Source organism: Lacerta agilis, chromosome 8 (genome assembly GCF_009819535.1).
Source record: "Lacerta agilis isolate rLacAgi1 chromosome 8, rLacAgi1.pri, whole genome shotgun sequence".
Taxonomy (NCBI): Eukaryota; Metazoa; Chordata; class Lepidosauria; order Squamata; family Lacertidae; genus Lacerta; species Lacerta agilis.
The window spans coordinates 70,225,371-70,247,459 of NC_046319.1; the positions used below are offsets into that span (position 1 = coordinate 70,225,371).

A 22,089-nucleotide genomic window follows, 5' to 3' on the forward strand; every position below is an offset into this window, starting at 1 on the left:
CTCTCCAGATCGTTGCAACGTTCCATCCGCTGCTTGCTCGCCGACGTTCCAAAGCAGGCCGCGGACGTTCGATCGGCAGCCAGCAGCAGCAGCAGCTCCCCTTTTCCGCCCTTTCCCCCTTTCTTTCAATCCGCATCCTCCGGCTCCGGCTTCCAAGCTCTCCCGTCTCTTCCCCCCTCACGTGTCCCGGGCTCCCAGCTGGGGAAGGAGGGGAGAGAGAGAATCTCTCGCTCTCTTTCCTCCTCACATGACCCGAGTGTTTGTCCCCGTGATCAGCGCCTCGGCTCCCGTGTCTCCTCCGCGTCCCCTCTACCTCCATCCGGCGTGAGATTTAAACTTCGTCCCCTCCCTCCTCCCCTCCCGCCCCCTTCTCCCCCTGGTGCTGCGGGGGTCTTTCCCCCACCCCCTCTCCCTCCCTCCCCCCTCCCTTCCCCCCCTTCCCTTCTCCCCCCATGGACATGCTGGATCCCGGCCTGGACACAGCCACCGCCTCCGCTGCATCCAGGTAAGGGGGAAAGATCCCACGACACCCCCATTTAGCAGAGTGGGGGGGGGGGCCCTACGGCACCCAGCCTTCTCTCTCTCCTCGGGCCTAGCGAGGGTGGGGGAGGGGAGAGGGAACCAGCCATGATCCTCCTGCGGCGGCAGCAGCGGCGGCGGCGCAGAGAGAGTGGGGGAGAACAAAATGGAGGACAAGGCAGAGCTTAGGCTCTCCGGGACGGAGGAAGTTGGACGAGGGTGGGGGGACACGGCAATTCCAGGGGACGTGACCTGGGGCTGAGAACTGGGTGTCTGGAATAAAAGGGAAAGTGTAGGGGGGGGGAGAAAGGAGAGGTTGTGATCAGGAGGACTCCGTGTCATTGTAGGGTGAGAAGCAACGGGACACCCCCCACCACCACCACCAAAACAAAAAACAAAAACTCACACTCGCACATGCACTGTCCAAGATCTGAAATGCATTGTCAGGAGGGCTGGGGAAGGGGAAGATAAATCTTGGGTTTGTGTGCATTTGGAGAGGGGTGGGGGTTGGGGAAAGCTTTCAATGTTTTTTTTTGGGGGGGGGAGGACACAAAACACTGATTGGCAGGCAAGGGCTGGGAACGAGGGTAAGTGACTGTGCAGGGAGGAGGCTGCCAGGGTGATCAGAAAAAGTGGGGGTGCGATTGTGGGGCTGCAAAGGAGAGGGAGTGATGGGGGTGAGGAGAGGGTGTTAAGGTGATGAGGGGTGAGGAGAGGGTGTTAAGTGGACTCAGCAGCGTGTTGTAGTGGTGAGAGACTCAGGGTTAAATCCCTACGTTGCCCTGAATGTTCTGGAGTGACACCCCCATGCATGCTCTTGCTGCCTAACCCTACACCACAGGTTTGTTGGTAGGATTAAAATGTTGGGGGGGGGAGTACACATTGCATTCCTCATTCTTCTCCCCAAGCTCCTTGGTGCAGGCATGGGGAATGTGTAGCCTTTGGGCTGCAGCACCCATCATCCCCAGCGAGCACAGCCAGCTGACAGGGCTAATGGGACTGTGGCTGCTGGAGAGAGGGGTGCTGGGAGTTGTCAATCACAGCAGCCCAAGGGTCAGATGTTCCCCAGCCTTGCCTCAGTAGAAGGGTGAACAAAGTAAGAAAAGGGCCTGGCGGGCTTAGCAACATGGTTCCTTCACTGCAAGCAGAGGACCAAACACCTCTTCACCCGTTGCTGTTTCTTGAGGGTGTTGTGTGAACACCTAACGTTCATCAAGTGAGCACGTACAACATGCCGTTGTGGCCATTGTGCATGGTGCATACATTATTGGAGAACTGGGATTGGCTGCTGCGTTTCCTTGAGAAAGATGCACACCTGGTTGTCCCAATACAGACCGTAGTGCAATGCGGTCTGTATTGGGACAACCTTCCCCAACCTGGTGACCTCCTGCGCTTGTGGGACTGCAGCTGCCATCCTCCCCGAGCAATGACCATGCTGCCTGGTGCTGATGGGAGTTGTAGTCCTAAACATCTGGAAGGCACCAGGTTGAGGACGGCCACCCTAGGAATAGTCTTTGTTTCCTTCCTGGTTGCAGTGCTGCTTCAAGGAGAGCCGTCTACTCTGTGGCAGTTGGGCAGAACAGCCAGTGCAGAATTGTGCTGTGCCTTGGCACTCCTCTCCCTGGGCTCGTAAAGGGCTCCGTTCGCCTATGGTGAGCAAAACTGGACTCTGGGTGACCAGGCAGTGAAAGTTCCATAATTTAGAAGAGAGAGGGCTTAACCATGGGTATGCCACAAATGACTAACATGAGCTATGTGTTAGGCTGGTAAGAGCTACTGTAAAGGTAAAGGTAAAGGGACCCCTGACCATTAGGTCCAGTCGCATACGACTCTAGGGTTGCGGCACTCATCTCACTTTACTGGCCGAGGGAGCCGGCGTACAACTTCCAGGTCATGTGGCCAGCATGACTAAGCCGCTTCTGGTGAACCAGAGCAGCGCACGGAAACGCCGTTTACCTTCCCGCTGGAGCGTTACCTATTTATCTACTTGCACTTTGACATGCTTTCGAACTGCTAGGTTGGCAGGAGCTGGGACCCAGCAATGGGAGCTCACCCCGTCGTGGGGATTCGAACCGCCGACCTTCTGATCGGCAAGCCCCAGGCTCTGTGGTTTAACCCACAGCACCACCCGCATCTAGGCAGTAACATTTGTGAATTGATTTGCAAGACTGAGTTGTTTCATGGAGAAGCATGGGTGGTTACATTAGCATCCTGGAATTTGCCTCCTGGGTGAACGCATTTGGGAGGGTAAAAAGGTAGAGTCCCTAGATGATTATTGGGACTGTGTGAGGAGAGGGTTCATATGGAAAGGAGTGGTCCATCAAATGAACCCTGGGAATCCAAGCTCTCTTCATTTCAGCTGCCTAGTTTTTTTGTTGTTGCAATTGTTAAACCATTGGGAGTTGGAATTCTTTGCTGATCTACTGCACATGCAGATCAGCCTTATCTAGGGCTGCCATCATATATCCAGGTTTTTCCAGACACATCTGGGAATCGGGCTGCAGAATGGCATCTGGGCGGAGTTTTGCTGAAACGGCAACATGTCCAGAAAAACCCGGACGTATGGCAAGTAGGGCGATTATTATTAGTATTTTTAATGCTTAGTAAATCCAAGAAAAGCACCAAAACATTTTTTTTTCGGGGGGCGGGGAGGTGCTCAACATCTTGCTTTATAATTGACCTGTATAGATTGGTTGATATTCTTCACCTCACTATCCCTGATGTAATGTGTTCATTCGCTTGATAACACCCATGACTTCTTCCTAGAGAGCTTTCCTTCAGTAGATCTCTTTCTGTCTGTCTCTCTCTCTCTCTTTATAGAGTTTCCTGGACCTTTCTCCCATCCAAGCACAGGCCTTCAGCAATATTTGCTGCATCATGTGCGTTCCGAGAATATTGCGTCGGGGTGGGTGGGGGAACACTGGGAGAAAGATCCACAGAGGCTGGCAGGATAACAGCTTCCTTGAGGAAAAGCGGCTTTTTCTCGGTTTGTTGTTCAGGACATTAGACTGGACCTGGAGAGATACCTGGGCTCAGATCATCGCTCAGTCTCGAAATTCACTGAGTGACCTTTGGGCCAGTCCCTTTTGGTCTACTCCAGGGGTCAGCAAACTTTTTCAGCAGGGGGCCGGTCCACTGTCCCCCAGACCTTGTGGGGGGCCGAACTATATTTTGGAAAAAAAATATGAACGAATTCTTGTGCCCCACAAATAACCCAGAGATGCATTTTAAATAAAAGGACACATTCTACTCATGTAAAAACACGCTGATTCCCAGACCGTCTGCGGGCCAGATTTAGAAGGCGATTGGGCCCCCGTGCCTTAGTTTGGGGACCCCTGGTCTACTCAATCTACCCCAAGGCACGGTGAAGAGAGTAAGAGTGGAGTGGGGAAGGACTGCATTAACTTCCCTAAGCCCTGAAGGAAGAGTAAGATTTTTTTTAAAGCCACAACACAAATTAATTCAGCCAAATACTAGGCTGGTTGCCATAGGTGACCAGGAATTGCACGTAGGTGATCCATGGAACTCCATGCAAGTGAATAGTTGGGCTGGAGAAAGAGGGGCAGGGTGCTTCTTGCTCCCGTGTCAGGCGTGTGTGCTTGCAGATTTGTCATTTTTGTGATGTTATTTATAAGGCTTATTGCGTGTGTACATGTGGCGCTGTGGGTTAAACCACAGAGTCTAGGGCTTGCTGATCAGAAGGTCGGCGGTTCGAATCCCTGCCACGGGGTGAGCTCCCGTTGCTCGGTCCCAGCTCCTGCCCACCTAGCAGTTTGAAAGCACGTCAAAGTGCAAGTAGATAAATAGGGACCGCTCCAGCGGGAAGGTAAACGGTGTTTCCGTGCGATGCTCTGGTTCGCCAGAAGCGGCTTTGTCATGCTGGCCACATGACCTGGAAGCTGTCTGCGGACAAACGCCGGCTCCCTCGGCCTATAGAGCGAGATGAGCGCCGCAACCCCAGAGTCGGACACGACTGGACCTGGTGGTCAGGGGTCCCTTTACCTTTACCTTTATGTATATACATACTGACTTTCAGGCTCAAAAATCACAGTGTTAGCCACTCCTAGACCTGAGTGTTGGCAGATTTGTGCAGATGTTGCTCAGGCCCAGCTCCCATCACCCTTGACCACTGGTCATGTCGGCTGAGGCTGCTGGGATTTGAGACTCCCACCATTACCTGGAGGGACCCAGGTGAGCCACCTCTGTGCTTCCTCAGCTCTTGGCGGCAGTGGAAGGTGAACAGACAGGCGGGCATCTCTAATATGCTGTCAACAGAGGTGAGGCTTACTTAGCCCTGTCGGTGAGACATAAGAGAAAACGCAATAGGGGTTGCTACCCCAGATTCTTCTTCCTCCCCTTCCCATCTTTGCCGGTACATTTCTTAAACTCCTGGAATTGATTGGGGGCATTTACTGGGGTTTAAATAAGGAGAGAGAAACCTCCTAGGCAGGGGTGGGCCCTGTTGCGAACAGAGAGGAGTATGACTTGACGGGGAACAGATGCCAGAGTTATCTCATGTGATTGTTGGTGATGCCAGGAGAACCATTGGAAGCTGCCTTGCGCTCTGCTTATGTAGTGTCAGGGGTGGGGAAGCCTCAGGCCTTGGTGGGGAGGGGAAATGCCTCCTTCCAGCCCTCTTCGGGATTCTCCCCAGGATGCCACCCTCCTCACGAGCCCTGCTTTGCACCCTCTGTGGGTGTTCTTACCCAAGGAATGGGTCCTTGGGATCCAGTGATGCCTCTTTCGTGCCTGGAATGGTGCATAGAGAGTGGAATGCATCTGAGAAGCATATCTGTTCCACACTGACTGGCAGCAGCTCTCTCGGGTTTTAGGCAGGCATTCTCTCCCCTTAAAACTATCTGGGGAGGCCAGGGATTGAGCTTGGCACCGTTTGCATGGAAAATATGTGCTCTACCACTGACCTGTGACCTTTCCCAGAAAAGGCCATACGGCGTGAAAGCAAGGAGAGGGACTGCTCTTATGAGATCGAGGAGGCAATAAAGGGAGGTGGGGATGAAGAGTCTTACGAGTTCTAGTGCTCAGTGTATTGGGGAGGGGTTGGCCAAGTTTGGGGAGGGGGGCTCTGGGCAAAATCTTACCTGATGGACCCCCCTGTAGGCCCAGACGAGCATACTCTATAGACAGTGCCAGAGCCGTAGATAGGTGATCTTGCGCCCCTGGCAGAACTGTCCAGATTGCGCCCCCTAGCCACGGACAAATTAGCTCTTCTTTCAGCCTCTCCTTGAACCCCGCCCCTCCACCCATTCAGTTCACCCTCTATTTAAAACCATTTCTTATGAGGCAATAATCAATATATATATTTATGGACATATTTTAGCCAAGTTTGGGTCCCCCCCCATCACCTGCGTCCCTGGCGGGGGCCCACCTCACAACCCCCTAGCTACAGCCCTGGACAGTGCCAGGCAGCTTTGAGCTGCAGTCCAGGGGGCATCTAGAGGGTCAGCCCTGATGCAGGGCAGAAAGAGAACAATCCCTGTGGTTTGCCCCCAACATCTGGTCTCTGAGTTTCCATGGCTAGTCAAGATTGACATCATTGTCAGCTCTGCATCAATGGTCTTCCCAGAAGTGCATGCCAGTCACATAAACCCAATTTTATTGAGACCTCCCATAAACTGGAACTGCCTTTCTCTTTTCTGTACTCGAGTTCCCACATCTTATCCCCAGACATTGCTTATCCCACCCCACCCCACCCCACCCCACCCCACCCGCCACCGCCTCCTCAAACTCAGCTGCTATCCCCACAGGAGGTGAGAATAATTAGAACCCTTTTGTGTACTAGGCAGTAATAAAATGAAGTGCTCCATCTATTATGGAATCCTTTTTTATTATTTTAAAAAACACCTTTGTGTCTAGTGTGCCCTACATGCTTTCAGCTGAGCATATTGGGGATGGGATGAAGTGGAAAGGCAGGGGCCCCCAGGGGTAGGGGTGGGTGACGGAATAGAGGCCCAGGTTCCATGATGTCTCAGTGAAGCTCAAATGAATCATAGAATTGTAGAGTTGGAAGAGGGACTCCAGGGATCCTCTAGTCCAACCCCCTGCAATGCAGGACAGCTTCTCCAGGATGGTGGCTGCCAAACATTTTGAACTCTCAGTTCCCAACAGCCCTTGCAGGCGTGGTCGGGGGTGATGGGAGTTATGGTCCAGCAACATGCGGAGGGATGCCAGTTGGGGGACAGGTAAAGAGCGTGCTGGACCAGGTGAGTGTTCCAGCATCCTGCTCAGGTGGGGAAATTAGAATTAAAAATAACTCCTGCCTTTCCTGCTACCCATTGTGTTTATGTGGGTACACTGCAACACCTACAATGAATTCCTGGATATCATAATAGTTGGAGTTTTGGGGTGGCAGGGAGATGGTTAGTAGCAAATCACTTCTCCAGTGGCGAAGAACCAAAATATAAGATTTTTGAATGAACCAAGAAGTTCCATGCAATGGATATGTCACTCCTCTTTATTGTCTAGATCTCCTTTTCATAAAACATCAGTAGTTGGTGTGGCTTTGTTCATTGGCTAGAAACACTGAAAGGCATGAGCTGCTAGGCTAGTTTCTCACCAAACAAGTGGAGAAAACATCTCCTACCCATTTTGCCTGGGGTCTTGGGCTTTCTCTACAAGCAGCTTACAATAGCTGGGTGCCTGGTGATTATGGCTCACCCAGGAGGAAGGGGATTTACGGTAACTGTTGCCCTTGCCCAGCTCTGCTGGTGCCCCCTCTGTGGCACAGTGGGTCAGTGTGTTTGACTGTTAACCAGAAGGTTGATATTTGACCCCACCATGGGATGGTTGTGAGCGGAATTCCTGCATTGCAGGGAGTCATACTAGATGACCCTCGGGTCCCTTCCAACCCCACAATTCTATCATTCTAAGAGCATCTTGGGATCTGAGAGCAAGGAAGGCAAGGCCAGAGTACCATCTGCTCCTTGAGAATCTCCTTGGTTGTCCATCTGAGCTGCATTCCTGGGCTGCCAGAAAGGACCTTCTCCATGGCAGAGTCTGGGCTGGGACTAGCTACCATGGTGGTTTCCAGGCATTGCAGAATCCATCTCCCATCTGCCCCGGCCAGCCTGACCAGTGGCCCAGGGATGATGGGAGCTGTAGTCCACAACATCTGGAAGGTACCACATTTGCTACCCTTCATCCAGGCTTTAGAGCAGAGTTTCCCAAACTTGGATCTCCAACTGTTTTGGGACTACAGTTCCCATTATCCCTGAACATTGGACCTGCTAGTTTGGGTCCTGCAAACTTGACCCTCCAGGTGTTGTTGGTCTTCAACTTCATTGTCCTTCACAACTGGTGGAAGTTGTTGTCTAAAGGGCGCCCTGTTGGCTAGTCCTGGCCTAGACTCTGCCATAGAGAAGGCCCCCTCTGGCATCCCAACAAGATCCTGGCAGTCATGATCATCCCTGTGGTTGGGGATGATGGGATCTGGGCAGGGTTGCAGGTTCCATACTAGGCTACTGTTTTCGCACTCCCTTCCTAGGAAGGCCCACCACACACTTCCATCTCGTGTCTGCCGTTCTGTAGACCCTTTTCGTTTCAAGCGTTGAGTTTCCACATTCCAATGAGCATTGCCCATGCTGACTGGGACTGATGGGAGGTGGAGTCTAGGAAAAACAACACCATGTCCTGGCATTCAATGGTCTGGGAGTCACTGGCCCCTAAGCACCTCCCTGGACCACGTCCATGGTATACCTACAACACAACCCTAACCCTTAAGAAGGATATGGAGGTGGCATCCTCTGAAAAGCTTCTGAGCTCTTTAACTCAGCCTTTCTCCTCTGCGTTGGGCACCTTCCCTTGGTGTCTCGGTGCCGTTCCTGCTCTGCGCCAACGTCCTGCCGAGATACGAGCCTTATCTCCCTCTGCCAGCGCGAAGAATTAAGATAGCCAAATGCTTCACAGCGCCTCCATAGCTGCAAGGCCGGGCGGTGTGTGCCTTCCTTTATCCTGTCTCCGACAAAGCAATAAGAGGATATTAATGCCGAACCCTCGTGGCAGACATCAGCGCAGGGATCTCTGGCTTTCAGGAATGCGCGGGCTGAATATCAAGGTTCCTTGTCACTGATAGCGAGCAGGAAGTGAGGCTGTGTTGCTGCCCACTCCAGGGAACGGGGCTGGGTTTCTCTAGGCTCTGCACAGTGAGAGGTTTGTATCGGGCAAAGCAGGGGCTGTTAAATCAGTGGGAGAAGAGCTTGGCAGGGGACCTTTTAGGGGTATTTTGTTGCGGAGGGCAGTGGAATTCTGGAGCGTCTTGTGCAAATGAAAGTTGGTCTCGTCGGCACAGAATTCCTCTTAATTTATGTAATTCTGTTCCTTTTATTTTATGCAATTCTATTCTGCAATTGGGAATGAATGAATGAATCTTTATTTGCATCAGCCACCAGCCATAGCAATAATCAAAATGCAGTATACAGAGGATAAAGATAAAAAGTCAGTTATATAAAATGCATATTGGGGGTTTGGGTCACTAGTCAAATAATGGATCTTGTTCTGATTGCCCTGGCTAAAACCCTTGCAACCTTTGCTGTCACCTGCTCATCTTTATCTGCAAAGATAAAGGACACTGTAACAGTGGTTGGGCAACCCGGAGTGGACAATAATAGAGGGGTGATAACCTCACTCCTCAAATCTTTATAAAGAGTACAGGCCAGAAGGACGTGCGCCACCGATTCAGTGCTGCCATCTCCACAGGGGACATAACCGTTTTTCGAGTGGAATTTTTTGGAATCATCCCCCCGAGTACAGCCAAAGGCATTATATTCAATCTTGCGGGAATAAAAGCACAATTCTTGCTCCTACTTTTTCCTCTGCTCCCATCTGTGCTTGACATTTAAAGCAGCACCATGCAACTTTAAACTATCACAACTCTCTCCAAATAATCCTAAGGAGGTGTCATGCATCCCCCAACCACAGAGCTAACATTCTCAGAGTACCCCGCGAAGAGGGGTTGATTTTTCAACTACTCTGGGACGGGTAGCTCTGCAAAGGGAATAGAGGTCTCCTAAAAACACCCTTATTAAACTATGCTCCCCATTATTTATTTGGGGAAAGCCATGATTGTTCAAAGTACTGTCATAGTGCTATAAAGGTATGGTGTGAATGTGGACTACAGTTCCTCCGAATGAGCTTTCGGAAGGGAACAAGGCCAAGAGCTGACCTCTGCAGGCTTAGATTCCATCTCGGCTGACGGTTCTTTTCTTTTCTCTCTCTCTCCCCCCACCCACCCTTTTGTGTTATAGCCACGAGAAAGGTCAAGAAGGTGAAGAGGGAGTCGAGCTGCAGGAAGGTGAGGAGGGGTCCTGGGCTGGCCCAGAAAATGCCCAGCCAACCTGCGTGAGCAAGTTGTAGCCCCCGCTCGGGGAGGGATTTCTACCGCCAGGGCACCGCCCGATAAGTAAGGCGTACGAAATGTCTGTCTGTGAACAAAGCTGAATCTCTGGCCTCCTCCTGTCTGGATCCCACGGGGGCAGTGTGTTGGCAGCTGGAACCCCAAAGCTCCCCGACCCCCTGCAGACACACACAGCTCTAGAGCCCCTGTAGCATCTTGTCCTTCACTCAGACGCATCATGCACAAGATGTGTGACGAGGGAAAGAGGAGGGAAGCAAGCAAACCCTTTGCTGTCATTCGTACGTCAGGATTCGTCCTTGTGCATTTGCTCTTTACAGCGTTTTGCTAGCAAGAAATAAAGGTCCCTGCCCCAGAGAGGTTTCAGTCAACCACCACCTTGCTGTTATTTCTCTCCTTTTCCTTCAAGATGTTCAGGGAAGCATACACAGGGGTTCCTCTCTCTCTATCTCTCTCTCCCCCTCCCTCCCCCTCTCCCTTTTGCACAGACAAACACACTTTTGTCATCACAACAACCCTGTGAGGTAGGTTCGGTTGAGAGGGTGGGTGGCCTGAGGTCACTTCATAGAAGTTGTATGAGCCCAGCCTCTACATACTCTTTGCTCCTTTGTATTCTCCACAGTTTAGACTCCTCGGACTTTGGTGGATATTTAATTTTATCAAAATAGCTGTCCTTTCCACAAGGTAGTGACCGTGTGCTAAGTAGCAGTCTGCACTAAGGCACATTTAGCAGACAGGATGAAGGTTTCTAGAACTACGTAAATGAATGAGAGGTTGAAGGTAGTTCAGGGTTTTAAATTCCGGAGTGGCAGGTTGTATAAATAAACCCACTACGTGACTGAGTTCAAGAGTGTGTTGTGTGGCCTGGACTGTTGCACCCCCCCTCTCCCAAATCCGGTGGGTTCCCCTGTGGGAGGGCACCCCGGTAACCAAGCAGAGCCGCAGTCGCCAGAGTGACACCTCCACCAAGTTCAGTTCGAAAAAGGCATTGATTATAGCCAGGGGAATAGGCTGTGGTGTGAGAGTTGATGCCCACAACAGCTGATGTTGTTAATATCATTATTATTATCAGGAAGTCTGGGATAGCTCAGTCAGTAGAGCATAAGACTCTTAATCTCAGGGTTGGGAGTTTGAGCCCCACATTGGGAAAAAAGATTCATGGTTTGGACTAAATGACCCTTGTGGTCCCACCCAACTCTGTGATTTGTCGCTTACCACAAAAATGTCTCGAAGCAATGATTACAAAAACCGTACACTATAGAAGATTTAAACGGCACCAGAAAAATAAAAGAACCTTAATTGAACCGACTGAAAGTGTTTATCTCTCAATAGCATAAAAAGGACCCACCCTACTAAATGATTAGCACCGATGCACGCTGGGATATCATCATACCCTGTGACCCCAATTACGTTTGGGTAAACGGGAACACCTTTGGCACTTAAAGGTTAATCCTGATGTTGCCAGGGGACAGCATTTCGCAGTTGGGGAGCCACCACTGAAAAGGCCCATTCCAGGTCGCAAATGTGCCTGTTAGCCCCCAAAAGGCTGGCAAACCCCTGCAGCAGCAGCAACAACAACAACAACAACACCTGTGTCGATGAGGCTGGTGTGCCCAAAGCTGGCAGTAATCGATTTCCTTTCTCTCTCTCCCAGGAGACGGCACAAATGCGGATGAGCAGACTGCAGTGGCCATCGCCAGCGTCCAGCAAGCAGCCTTCACAGACCATAATATCCAGTACCAGTTCCGCACAGAGAACAATGGAGGACAGGTAGCAGAACCCTCGTCAGGGAGCTTGGCTTTTAACTGCGTGGGTACGGCGGAAGGGGTAAGAGCTTAAGGCGCAAGGGCATTGGCCCCTGGGCGGCTTCCTGCTGCCGACTGGCCAGTCACGTTCCGAGGAGTCACATGGTGTGGCGCTTGTGGGACCGCACCATTTCATGATCGGGGGTGTTTGCGCGTGTCATTGCATGATTGAATATATTCCCCAAATGTCTAGTTGCAGCATTGCTCACATTATTGGAGGTGGGGTGGGAGGTCCTTATAAAATCCACAAGCTCCAACCGTTTATTCTCAAAACCCCCCCCCCACTCCAGTTTAGCCAAATCACAGACTCGTAAAATTGCAGAGTTGGAAGGGACCCCGACAGTCATCTAGTCCAATGCAGGAATCTCGGCTAAAGCATCCATGACAGACAGCCACCCCTTGCCTCTGTATCGTGAGGACCAGAAGGACATGATCACTTCCTCCCAAGGTTCCCAGTACTTCCCCAATCAGTTCCTCCCTGTTGGTGAAGATCAAGCCCAAGATAGATGATCCCCTTGTTGCCTCTTCCACATTTTGGGAAATGAAAGTGTCTCAATAATATGCCTCGGGAACATTCCAAGAACCATTACGAAAGATGGGGGACAAACACGCATCACAAAAGGAGGGGACCCCCCCCCCGGTAGCTCTCAAGCAATGGTTCTACTTTCCCTGACATGCTAACTTTCTGTATGCAGAATTCTGTGCTTGTTTTCACGTGAGGAAACGGTTGGTCTTCTTCATTTATTATCACCCGGGAGAATCCCTGGAGGGCTTGTAGCAGTGTGTTTCTTCTCTCCTCTGAGTAAATCTCCTCTGGCTTCCAGAGATTTTCGCAGATGTTGCCATAACCTTAAGAACTAGAACGTTGTATTTGTGTGTTGTTGTTTTTTGCTGTCATTCAGTTTGGCCAGTGTCCAACTTATGTGTCCCAACAGCGCAAGGATTTCCACTGGAACAGCAGAACTTCTACCCCACCTCACACGTCACACCCTCCTCAAGTCTACTCTGGAGGGCTGGGGGAAACCCAGAACAGACTTAGGGGGCACGGTGGCGGAAGCGGGGAGGATGTTCCGTGGCACAAGCATAAATCCTTGCGCTGGCAGGATTTGTTCGTTGGATATCGACCACTGAAATACTCTGGGATGCTATATTCTGTGCCATTCTCCATCTTACTGTTTCGCCAGCTGAGGACCCTCGTTTCACACCAGGAATGGTCACAATACAGACATGCTTTGATTTGACTTCTCTGTGGGACTGTCTTCCTCCTTGTCAAAATTCTGCTGAAAGACTGACTTCTATTTTGCTTCCTTGCTGCTGCCAGGTGACATACAGAGTCGTTCAGGTGACGGACAGTCAGCTGGATGGACAGGCAGATGCGACGGGGGCAGTCAGCGTGGTCTCCACGGCAGCTTTCACCAGTGGCCAGCAAGCTGTTGCTCAGGTGAGAGAGAAGGTTTATTGGGCCCCAGAGGTGACACCAGTTGCCTTGCTTTTTAGTGATGCGTACTCCTTCCGTCCAATTCAGTCCATCAATCAAGTTGTTGCTCTAGTCAGCAGACTTCACAATAAGAACGGCGTGCATCAGATAGCACATTAAAATAGGACACAGATGATCAAATTTCTCATTAGCAGGTAGGAGTGCTTTGTTACGTTGCATCGTTGCATTTTTTGCTGTTCTTCTGTAAACCGTGGGTTCCTCACCTGCCAGCTGATAACCTCTGTTCTCGTGACTGCATGCCTCCATTTTGGCTACAAAAGGATAACTGACGTCCGTTGAGGTCCATGTTTCTTCGGGGGGGGGGGGATTTCTTGAAGGTTGCACTTGTACGGGGGTGGGGAGACAAAAGTGAGCAAGTGTTTTCCCCTTTTCCTCCCTGTGCAGTGGGTTCCTGGGGTAGGAATAGATCTCTCCTCTCCAGAGAACTGATCTCTCGCGTGATACTTCTCCTTCTCACACATCCTTCTGCTCCTCTGTTCATTCCAATGTTTCCATCTCCCTCCTCCTCAGCCCCATGACTCCCTATGTCTTGTGTTTAGCTTTGCTGGGTGAAGATTTAACGTGACATCCCTTATCACTTGCCTCAAATAATCGAAATTCCTTTTAGCCTCTCCAGGACTGGCCTACTTTTTACTATTTTGAAAGGATTTCCCACTCATTGACCACAAGAGGGCAGTGCGAACCTGGAGCATCCCAGTGAAACCTCGCTCTGCGGCTTTCTGACTTTCTCAGATTGCACTCTGGCATTGAGATTTTTTGGTTCATGTGCCAGCTTTGTCCCAAGAGGACTGTGCACTCTGTCCCATTTGCATTAGGATATAGTTCGGCAACTGGTGGCAGGACGCAACTACTCTCCCCAGTGCCCCAAACCAAAAAACCTTTCCTGCACGCCTGTGTTTTTATACAGAAATCTGTAGCCACCTGCCTTGGCCCATTACCCTAAGGAATGTGCTCAGTGGCTCATCAGCACTTTAAAATAGTGCAACTAGAAATTGTTAGCAGGGCTTAGTGGTAGAACATCTGCTTTGCTTTCCTGGTTCAATCCCCGGCATCTCCAGGTTGGGATGAGAGAGACCATAATAATAATAAGCAATAATTTTATTACATCTACCCCGCCCATCTGGCCGGGCCTCCCCAGCCACTCTGGGCGGTTCCCAACAGAATATTAAAAGCACAATAAAACATCAAACATTTAAAACTTTCCTAAACAGGGCTGCCTTCAGATGTCTTCTAAAAGTCAGGTAGTTGTTTATTTCCTTGACACCCTACAAGAGATTCAAAGAAACTATATTCGAGAGAAGCCCAAATGGGATTCTTGCTAGCTCTCCAATAATTAGTCTGACTCAGCAAGTAAGCCTGGTGGTATGATTCCAGATTTGGGAGCCCAAAGCCGCCTTCCTTTGTTGGGAGTTGCATTTTATGTAGTGATATTCTTGGTGGCTTTGTGCCCCACAGACAGGTAGTTGTTTATTTCCTTGACATCTGATGCGAGGGCGTTCCACAGGGCGGGCCCCACTACCGAGAAGGCCCTCTGCCTGCTTCCCTATAACCTCACTTCTCGCAGTGAGGGAACTGCCAGAAGGCCCTCGGAGCTGGACCTCAGTGTCTGGGCTGGACGTTGGGGGTCGAGATGCTCCTTCAGGTATACTGGGCCGAGTCAGCAGTGCTTCTGCCAGTTAGTACAGAAATATTGACCTACATAAACCAATGGCCAGTGTGGTATATGGCAGCTTTCTATGGTTCTAAGTTAGATCTGTTGTATAACGTGTACTTTGCATACAGAAGATTCCAAAGAGCTTGTATGTATTAAGAGGAGCGTGGAGCGGGTTTCTTGGCGGAGGGTGGGGCAGATTGCAACCATAGAGTATAAATGTATTTGTTCTTTTTTTTTCATCTATGAAAGCATTTGTATTATTTCTTATTTATCTCATAACCCGTATATACCTCTTGGTCATAGAGAAAACATCTAAGCAGCTAACAAAAATAAAATAAAAAAGTGACATTCAAATGATCACCCCAAAAATGTACACCTTCTTTTTAAAACAATGTGCGTCAAGGTCTAATAAATCCAGGCTGAAAAGAAAAGAGCTATCTGTTGTTCCTCACTTACAAGTTTTATGAAAGGTTAAATAATAGGATAACACGAATAGCAATCATTAAGAGTGCAGCTGTTGACTAAGTGATGATTTTGTAATATGGAATGAAACTACTGTAGAAGTAAATAAGAATATGAAACGCAGTAATATAAGATGATAAGGAAGCATCGAGAATGGCACGCGGGAAAACAATTAAACGAAGTTGTGATAATTTGGAAATAATTGGTATAATTGGGTTAAAATTGGGAAATCAATAAAAATAATTGGAAAGAGAAAGAAAGAAAGAAAGAAAGAAAGAAAGAAAGAAAGAAAGAAAGAACCACAGTCAAAGAGTGCTGGTTTTGACCTAAAAAGCCTTAAATGGCTCAAGGACCGCCTCTCTCCATATGAACCTACCCAGACCCTGAGATCATCTTTTGGGGCCCTCTTCGTGTGCCTCCTCCATGTGAGGTTTAGAGGGTGGTAACACGAGAATGGGCCTTTTCTGTGGTGGCTCCCTGTTAGTGGAATGCTCTCCCCGGGGAGGTTCACCTGGTGCCTTACTTATACACCTGCCTTCTTCTTCTTCTTTGGCGATCCATAAACACGATTTTAACAAGGAGTTCGTAAGTGACTGTGGAGGCCAATTCTGGACCCACACATCCTTCCACACTGGGGACATTGGTTCCCGGGTGGGAGTTGATCATGGTGTGGATTTGCCAAGCGTGCCTTCCTCTTAGCACGTTTCTCCCTTGTGTCCGGAGTTCGAGTGTCTTCAAAGTCCATTACACCTTTGGTAAAGGCTGTTCTCCAGCTGGAGCTCTCGCAGGCCAATGTTTCCCAGTTGTTGGTGGTTATACTACATTTTTTTTTTTAAGATTTACCTTAAGACAGACTTTAAACCTCTTTTGTTCACCACCAGCGTTACGCTCTCCATTTGGAATAGAGAGTAGTTGTGTGTGTGTGTGTGTGTGTGTGTGTGTGTACACTTGTAGGTGCCAGGTGAAACTGTTCCTCTGTAACCAGGCCTTTGCCTCATTGACATCCAAGGCCTTGTTGAATGTGTTGTGAGAGGGGTGTGTGTTTTGTTTGGTTCTTGTCCTTGCTTTTATTACCTATGTGGCTGGGTGTTTTTTTTCTGCGGCCTACCCCACACTCTTCGGATGAAGGGGCGGTAGACAAATGGTTTTAGTTTTCTTCTGTCTCTTGTTTCCAGGCTGTGATACAGAATCCCTTCAGCAATGGCGGGAGCCCGGCCGCAGACGCTGTCAGTGGCGAGGCCCGGTTTGCGTACTTCCCTGCCTCCACGGTGGGGGACGCCACAGCGGTGTCGGTGCAGACGACAGATCAGTCTCTGACGCAGGCCGGAGGTAGGAAAGTGAGAAGGGCCGAGCCACCTCTCCGCCTCTTCATTCTGGAGCGGAATCCTGAAGTCTGGTCCGCAGGGGGCAATTTGCACAGGGGGCCATCTCCACAGACTCAGGACCTGCCACACCATACATTTAAAGCAGGATTGTACCACTTTTAACAGCCATGGCTTCCCACAAAGACTCTGGTTTGTGAAAGGTGCTGAGAAGTTTTTAGGAGGACCTCTATCCCCCCCCCCCGAGCTAGAATTCCCAGAGCGGTTTAACAGTCCCAGGAAATGTAGCTCTGAGGAGAATAGGGGTCGCCCTACAACTCCCAACACCTTTCGAGGTGGTCGTACAAGGTTCTCCCTCTCATCACTTTATCCTTGCCATGACTGTATTTGGAGCCATCTTCAAATATCACACGGGAGATGGAGCAAGCTTGTTTTCTCCTGCTCTGGAGGAGGGCAGGGCCTGAACCAATGGCTTCGTGTTACAAGGAAGGCGATTCCAACTAAACACAGGAAGAGCTGTTCGACAGTGGGGGGATTTTAAACAGAGGTTGGGTGGTCCTCTGTCATGGACGCTTTAGTTGAGATTCCTGCATTGCAAGGGGTTGGAATAGAGGACCCTCGGGGTCCCTTCCAACTCTCCCGATTCTATGACCCTGTGAGGTAGGTTAGGCCGAGAGAATGTGACTTGCCTAAGGTTACCCAGTGAGCTTCATGGCTGAGTTGGGATTTGAACCCAGATGTCCCAGGCCCCTAGTCCAACACTGAACCACTACACTTTCCTTGCATTGAGCTCAAGGCAGCATATGCTGGGTGCCCTTCCACTGCTCCTGTTGGTTTCCTGCTTGGCAGGAGGTTGGACTGGATGGCCCTTGTGGTCTCTTCCAACTCTATGATTCTGTGATTCTACAACAGCCCTGTAAGGTAGGTCAGGTGGAGGGAGTGACTGGCCCAAAGGCATCCAGCACACGGTTCATGTATATGTGAGTGGAGAGTTGATCCTGGCTCATCCCAGTCCTAAAATTGAAGGCGCCTGGGTGGCTAGGGTTTCTCCGCCACCAGCTGGCTCTCCCTCCCTCTTGCTGTTCCTTTCAAAATAGCAAACTTATTTTCTCTTCTGTGTTGCTCCCCATAGGCCAATTCTACGTGATGATGACCCCACAGGACGTGCTGCAGACAGGGACACAACGTACCATCGCCCCTCGAACCCACCCCTATTCCCCGTATGTATGGCTCCGGGAAGAGATCAAAGAGAGGGAGGGTTGATGAGTCAGGAGCACGGCTGTCTAGTTCCCTGACCCCCAATGGTGGCTGTTCCCGAAGGGCCAAGGAAGCGGGGAGCCAGGAAGCCGAACTATGAGAATTGGAAGCTGTGTTACGCTGAGTCAGAGTGCTGAGTCAGCCCATCCAGCACAGTACTGCCTGCACTAGGCAGGCAGTGCTTCTCAAACTGTAGTCCATCTGTTACTGGACTACAACTCCCATCATCCCCAGGTAGCAGTGGATGATGGGAGTTGTAGTCCACCACCAGCCGTGGACCCAAGTTTGAGAAGCACTGCTGTCGGGTTTGGGGCAACAGTCTCTCCCAGCCTTAACTGGAGATTCTGAGGATTGAAGCTGGGACTTTCTGCTGATCTACAGTTTGGGATGCAGCTCTGCTTAACAGACCCCAGAAAGAATGTTTGCACCCCTTTTAAAGGGCGGGGGGCGGTGCATTGTTCCCGTGGCCCTCGCTCTGCCGATGGGAAGGGAGATTTGGAACATTTTCCTTGCCCCTTTCATATTCACATCATGGCACCGCTGCTTCCAAGACGTGAGCAGGGTCTGTGCACCCTTCCCTGCCCACCTCCTGATTTCCCCCCCATGCCTTTGCTTTGAAAACCTAGGAAAATGGACGGGACGCGGACGCCACGGGACGAGAGGAGACGAGCCCAGCACAACGAAGGTGCGCAGAACTGGCAAACAGCCTGAAGCATCCCTTTAAAAAACAACACATTCAGTTCGTTCTGGGTTTTCTTGCCCTCTGGGGCCACAGAACCCCAGGAGAGGGGTTTTTACTCTCCTCTCCCTCCACTCTTCTAGCTGCGATGTTACTGCTGCCCCTGTACCTGTTTATTGGGTGTGGGGTGTGTGTGTGTGAAGGTGGTCTCTCAAGATCAATAAAATGTCAGGCGCCCTGCCGGCATGGAGTGATCTGCTCTGGCAACCTCCATGTCAAATAAGCCTCTGTTTCATGCTTGCAGGGACACCCACACTGCTGGCTGCCTTTCCTGAGCGTCTCCTGGAATGTTTAAAGCTCTTTTTTTTTTTGCTGCAGGGTGCTTGGGGGGGGGCTCCCTGTTTTTCTCACTTCCCATCAAAGCTGTGCCCCTCTTTGCCCACCCTTCCTTAATTACCAGGGGCTGACGCTCTTCACAAGCACCTGCTAATAACTGTGGTGGATTTGAGTTAGCTCAGTTCTTCATGGAGGTGTCATTCCCACCCAAACACCCCAACCAAGCTGGTACCCTCCATAGGCTTTGGTCTGCAACTTTTGCCAGCCCCTACCAATATGCCCGAGGGTCAGGAATGATCGACACAGTATGCCAACATCATCCGCAGCTTGGGGGAGATTGCTCAGGTGTTTCACCCAGCAGTGGGGAACCTTGTAGCCGGCAGCCCAGCTGTGGCTTGTGGCTTAATAATTAAAATAATTTTGGATGTGTTGAAAGGTTGGATTTCAGCTGCGCCGAGGTGCACTTCCAAAGCTCTCTTCTCCTTTGAATGAGCAGATTGGGTCGGGTGATTTGCTGTGGCCCCTGATTTTTGGGGGTGGGGAAGGGGGTGGCAATGGTCCCAAAAAGGTACAGTGGTACCTTGGTTCTCAAACTCAATCCATTCCGGTAGTCTGTTCCAAAACCAAATCGTTCCAAAACCAAGGCGCACTTTCCCATAGAAAGTAATGCAAAATGGATTAATCCGTTCCAGACGTTTTAAAATACAACCCCTAAAACAGAAATTTAACATGAATTTTACTATCTAACGAGACCATTGCTCCATAAAATGAAAGCAATAAACAATGTACTGCAGTCACACAATCAATCAATCAATCAATCAGTAGCTGAACTGGGTTCCACAGAGTCACACAAAAAAAGCAAAAGAAATAGCAAAAACAGATCTCAGCGTAACACTCAAAACAGAAGCATGGCACTCAAAATGGAAGCGTAACACTCAAAACGGAGCACGTTCGGCTTCCGAAGAAATTTCACAAACCAGAACAGTTCCGGGTTTGCAGTGTTTGCCAAGTTGTTTGAGTGCCAAGGTACCCACTGTTTGTTTGTTTTTTAGAAAAAATTCCCTTGTCTAATCAGTTCCCTGTTTTCTCTTTGCCTCCCCCTCTCTAGTTGAACGGAGGAGGCGGGACAAAATCAACAACTGGATTGTCCAGCTGTCAAAAATCATTCCAGACTGCAATACAGACAACAGCAAGACGGGGGCGGTGAGGGCAACTTCTGGGCAGGACATGAATGCCGGGAGGGTTGTGGGTTTGGGAGGAGTTGCTGACTGCTGCTGCGGTTGGCAGGCTTGGCTCATTCTTCCGAAGGAGGCTGAGTTGCCTCGTTCTTCTTGGGACAGTTTATATTGGGAATTGGCTGTTTGAGGGGTGTAACGTCCCCCACCCCCCGGCTGTCAGATTATTCTATTGCAGCGGGCAATTTTACCTGTTCTGAGCATGGCATGGCATTTAGGAAATGTGTTCTGTGTGTCCTACAGAGCAAAGGAGGCATTCTGTCTAAAGCCTGCGACTACATCCGCGAACTGCGGCAGACAAACCAGCACATGCAAGAGACTTTCAAAGAAGCCGAGCGGCTGCAGATGGACAACGACTTGCTACGGCAGCAGGTACCTGAGCCCTCCAAACCTGCCCTCCCCAATAACAGACTCAGGGTTGTTGTGATGATGAAATGGGAGACGCGATGCACACCACTTTGACATGACCTCCTTGGAGGGGGAAAGTGGTATAAAGTGGTTCTCAAACTTAATCTGTTCCAAAAGTCCGTTCGAATACCAAAGCGTTCCAAAACCAAAGTGTGCTTTCCCATAGAAAGTAATGCAAAATGGATTAATCCGTTCCAGACTTTTAAAAACAACCCCTAAAACAGCAGTTTAACATGAATTTTACTATCTAACGAAACCATTGATCCATAAAATGAAAGCAATAAACACTGCAGTCACACAATCAGTAGCTGAACTGGGTTCCACACAGCCACAAAAACAAAACAAAAACCACAGCAAAAATGCAAAATAAATAGCAAAAACAGACAGACATCAGCTTAACATTCAAAACGGAAGTGTGGCACTCAAAACGGAGCACGTTCGGCTTCTGAAGAAAGTTTGCAAACCAGGACACTTCTGGGTTTGCAGTGTTTGGATTCCAATTTGAGTACCAAGGCATTTGAGAACAAAGGTAAAGGTACCCTGACCGTTAGGTCCAGTCGCGGACAACTCGGTGGTTGCTGCGTTCATCTCGCTCTATAGGCCAAGGGAGCCGGCGTTTGTCCGCAGACAGCTTCCGGGTCATGTGGCCAGCATGACTAAGCCGCTTCTGGCGAACCAGAGCAGGACACGGAAATGCCGTTTACCTTCCCGCCGGAGCGGTACCTATTTATCTACTTGCACTTTGATGTGCTTTCGAACTGCTAGGTGGGCAGGAGCAGGGACTGAAAAATGGGAGCTCACCCTGTCATGGGGATTTGAACCGCCGACCTCCCTTTTTTTTGTTTGGGTTCCAAGTTGAGTACCAAAGCATTTGAGAACTAAGGTACCACTGTATAAATATATTTTTTTAAAAAAACAATTACCTCTCTTATCTCTCCCGCCCCACAGATTGAGGAGCTGAAGAACGAAAACGCCCTTCTCAGAGCACAGCTGCAGCAACATGGGATCGAGATTGTGGGAGATGCCTCTGGGCAGTAGCCCCCCAGTTGCCCACTTTGCCACTGCCTCTTTACACAGGATCTCAGCCTCCAGTTCTACTCATCCTTTTGTATAGAGAACCCCCTCTACTCTGAACGAACGTTGCCTCCCTTCCCCTCGTGTTGGGGGTAAACCGAGGGGAGCGGCAAAAAAATCCAGGGAGTGGGGATGGAAGAGGGGCTCGTCAGCCCAGCCACGCCAGCCTTCTCCCCCCCCCCCCAACCTCACTTCCTCTTGTCTTCCCCTCCCGACTTCTTTCCTCTCCTTAGGATACGTTAAGATTAAACAGACAAAACATGCATTTTTTTATAGTAGATTTTTAACACAGGTTAGCCAGTTTCCAATTGCCTCCCCTTTTCTCCTCCGCTGGATCTGTGGGGTGGGGACATTTCCCCCTCCTCTGAGATGGGCTGTTTCAAAAGCTATCAGATTCCATCTTCTTTCTTCTGACCGTCTTGCCGGTTCGAGGGCGAACCCGTCGTTTTGATTTGGCCGGGGGGGGGGGAGTA

General features: G+C 50.1%; 1 protein-coding gene across 2 annotated transcripts; it reads left to right on the forward strand.

Moving 5' to 3' along the window:
* Positions 1–141: 141 nt before the first annotated feature.
* Positions 142–21,879, forward strand: USF2 (upstream transcription factor 2, c-fos interacting). 2 transcript variants are annotated; one of them, XM_033158191.1, is made up of 10 exons: positions 142–505; positions 9,780–9,826; positions 11,541–11,713; positions 13,013–13,132; positions 16,481–16,634; positions 17,760–17,847; positions 18,511–18,569; positions 20,008–20,102; positions 20,378–20,506; positions 21,491–21,879. In XM_033158191.1, the coding sequence occupies exons 1-10, from the start codon at positions 453–455 to the stop codon at positions 21,578–21,580; spliced, it is 1,008 nt and encodes a 335-aa protein (XP_033014082.1). In that variant the 5' UTR covers positions 142–452; the 3' UTR covers positions 21,581–21,879. The 2 variants fall into 2 exon arrangements, with proteins under 2 accessions (XP_033014082.1, XP_033014083.1); XM_033158192.1 differs by having other exon boundaries at positions 11,541–11,656.
* The last annotated feature ends 210 nt before the right edge of the window (positions 21,880–22,089 follow it).

Bases quoted from the DNA above. Each gene is read 5' to 3' on its own strand.
- USF2 (XM_033158191.1), top strand. From the start codon at position 453: ATGGACATGCTGGATCCCGGCCTGGACACAGCCACCGCCTCCGCTGCA. The intron at 13,133-16,480 runs GTGAGAGAGAAG...TCTTGTTTCCAG, and splicing joins GCCAGCAAGCTGTTGCTCAG to GCTGTGATACAGAATCCCTT. The intron at 18,570-20,007 runs GTGCGCAGAACT...CCCCCTCTCTAG, and splicing joins ACGAGCCCAGCACAACGAAG to TTGAACGGAGGAGGCGGGAC.